General features: G+C 39.2%; 1 protein-coding gene across 1 annotated transcript in view; it reads left to right on the top strand.

Annotated features, from left to right (window-relative positions):
* The window catches only part of LOC125502979 (cytoplasmic aconitate hydratase-like), a 1659-nt gene extending 313 nt beyond the window's left edge, over nt 1–1346 (top strand). The window contains exons 2-5 of the mRNA XM_048662613.1: nt 218–365; nt 428–619; nt 676–840; nt 1327–1346. Coding sequence (XP_048518570.1) covers nt 218–365; nt 428–619; nt 676–840; nt 1327–1346 — 525 coding nt within the window. The remainder of the gene's footprint in view (nt 1–217; nt 366–427; nt 620–675; nt 841–1326) is intronic.
* Nucleotides 1347–3114: the final 1768 nt, after the last annotated feature.

The following is a 3114-nucleotide window of genomic DNA, read 5'->3' as shown; positions in this document are numbered from 1 at the left end:
GTCGCCACTCTAAGGGGTTTGGGTTTTCTTATTCGTTTCCTTGTTCTCGCCGTGTCGTCATCAAAATAATGCAATGCAAAGTTCAATATTTTCTTTGTATTTTTTTGTTCAATTATTCCGGTTATCCGTGATCTTCCACCCCGTCTGGCTTCACCAGCCTGAATATGATTGTCTTAGGAAGTCTTAGGTTACTGAAAGTAATCGTCTCCGTTTCCAGGTTCAGCCCTATGTGAAAACGAGCTTGTCTCCAGGCTCCGGCGTGGTCACGTATTATTTAACGGAATCTGGAGTGATTCCTCCTCTGGAACAGCTGGGATTCAACATAGTGGGATATGGATGCATGACGTGCATAGGGAATAGCGGAGGTCAGAGCTAGAAATGTCCTGTTGACCTGCGGATTTGCTGAGAATTTGATTAACATTCGCAGGGCTGGACGAAAATATCGTAAACGCCATTGAAAGCAACGACTTGGTTTGTTGCGGTGTCCTTTCGGGAAATCGCAACTTTGAAGGACGAATCCACCCAAATACCAGAGCCAACTATTTGGCCAGTCCACTCTTGGTGATTGCTTATGCCATTGCTGGACGAGTGGATATCGACTTTGAGACCGAACCGTTGGGTAAATTCGCTTGATTTAATGTACTCCTGCTCAAGTAACCAGCTTTGGTTGTAAAGCCAAACGAGCCGACGGCAGCGTGGTGTTCCTAAGGGACATCTGGCCGACCAGGGCGGAGATTCATGAAGTGGAACGCACCTACGTGATTCCTGCCATGTTCAAGGAGGTCTATTCCCGGATCGAGACCGGATCGGGCATGTGGCAGACTCTGGATGCACCTGCAGGTATTTTCAATAGAGCGTAGTATTTCTTATGCGAATTTGACCGAAAATGCGTAGAATATTGGGGCCACCGCTTAAGGGTGCACAGTCTAACAAAATCGAAAGTTAATTTTTTTAAAATATTGCAGGCCAATGAGCTATAATCGGGTTAATCAGCGATCGTAATTTGCGTAGTCAAAATATTCGGATTCGACCACCAATATCGAAAGTACAGTCACCTACTGATGGCCATGCATGTACTAAGTGTGCAGGATGGCCAGGCCAACATCGAATTTCTCGGGACGGGGAACGGGATGCTGATGAAAGAATTATAATAAATTTGCTATACAACTGTTCAGTAAACGTAATCCGCTAGAAGACGCAGTGGATTGGTAAGTGGTGAATTGGCGATATGAAGGCGACCCTTCGACCGAAAGACTCGCTTTGTTGGCGTTGTTATTTCTTAACTTAATTTTTTGATGAAATTAGTTACAGAACGCGTTTTTTTAGTGCTTACAGTTGTGGATTAAAGCTTGGCTTGGGAAGTTGAAGGTCGTATTTTCTATGGATTTTCTAGTTATTGGGGACACCGGTAATAAGAAGAGTGAAAAAAGTCAAAAGAAAAAGATGGTCACATGAGATTAATCTAGCTCTTCGTAACTGAAAACATCTTGGAAACTCCCAGAAATTTCCTATTCAAGTGAGTTTTTCCTCACTTAAAGCAGTCGCTTTTTTCTTTCAAGTGATGGTATGGGCCGCATTCAGAAATTTCTGGTTTTTCCCAGGCAAATTTTTCAAAAACCCGTGTTGTCTAACAACCAAGCGCTTCGATTTAGTATCCGAAAAAATCCTGGAAACTACCAGAAATTTCTTATTGAAGTGAGTTTTTTCTTACTGAAAGCAGCCGATGTTCTCTTTCGAGTGATGTTATGCACCGCATTCCGGAATTTTTTGTTTTTTCTTGAATTTTTAGAAAACYCGAGTTGTCCAACGACCAATCGCTTCGATTTAGTATCGAAAAAAATCTTCGAAGGTCCCAGAAATTTGCTATAAATTTGAGGTTTTCCTCATTTAAAGCCGCAGATTCTCTCTTTCGGGTGATATGCTAAACAGGCTTGAGATATTTTTGGTTTTTCCTTTACAGTTTATCTTTAAACTCGTCTATCTATACCAACGGCCAATCGCTTTCCCTTAGTAACTGACAACATCCTGGAAACTCCCATAAATTTCCCAAACAAGTGAGTTTTTCTTCACTTAGAGCAGCCGATTTTCTCTTTCGAGTAATGTTATGGACCGCATTCAGGAATTTTTGGTTTTTCCGTGGCAAATTTTTGAAAAATCCGTGTTATCCAACGACCAATCGCTTCGATTTAGTATCCAAAAAAATCCTGRAAACTTCCAAAAATTTCTTATTAACTTGAAGTTTTCCTCATTTAAAGCCACATATTTTCTCTCTCAAATGGTATTCTGGGCAGGCTTGAGMGATTTTTGGTTTTTCCTGACATTTTTTTTTTAATTTGTCYACGTATACCAACGGYCAATYGCTTCCCCTTAGTAACTGAAAACTCCCAGAAATTTCCTAATYAAGTAAGTTTTTCCTCACTTCAAGCAGYCGATTTTCTCTTTCGAATGATGTTRTGKGCCGGATTGAGAGATTTTTGGTTTTTCATTGGCRAATTTTTGAAAAATYCGTGTTGACCAACGACCRCAAAGTTCATAGTTTATACAATACTGTGGTCGCAGTTTCAAAAATTAAGATTTATTTAAATGGTTGTAGATTAAATTCAATGTTTTTGGCATTTCTCTGTTGGATTTTCCTGGGAGCATAGAAAAAAGCCTGATCAAAAAGTCATACTTTTTGAAAAGCCTCGATTCAATCTTGGTAACAATTTTGTTGATTTATATTCGCATATTATGTCTTTCTCATTAACATTTTGTAGATTCCTATTGCTTTTCGCGTATATTAACGTTCGTAACAGGAGAAATTACAAGGAAACTGGAAAAACCGATATTAATCCATTAATGAAACTAAATACAGGGTGATTTAAAATTGGCGTCAATCCTCTGGATTTGTTGTCTGGCGGAAAAAAAATTGTTATTAAAAACTGAGAAATTTGCCAAAAAACTATATTAGAAAAGCGGCAACATTGTTTTTCAAGGTAATCTGCCTAATTAACATTACGTAAATACCTGTTGCTTCGTAATTATTTAAAACTCCAGTAACCATGGATGAATAGAGAAAGTGACAATAAGGTAGACAAGGATAAACGGTAAATTCAACAGGAATCGTTGAATGAC

The sequence above is a fragment of the Dendroctonus ponderosae genome, unplaced genomic scaffold (assembly GCF_020466585.1).
Source record: "Dendroctonus ponderosae isolate FM_Combo_2020 unplaced genomic scaffold, Dpon_F_20191213v2 Dpon_F_20191213_11, whole genome shotgun sequence".
NCBI lineage: Eukaryota > Metazoa > Arthropoda > Insecta > Coleoptera > Curculionidae > Dendroctonus > Dendroctonus ponderosae.
This window is presented reverse-complemented; position numbering and strand designations above follow the sequence as displayed.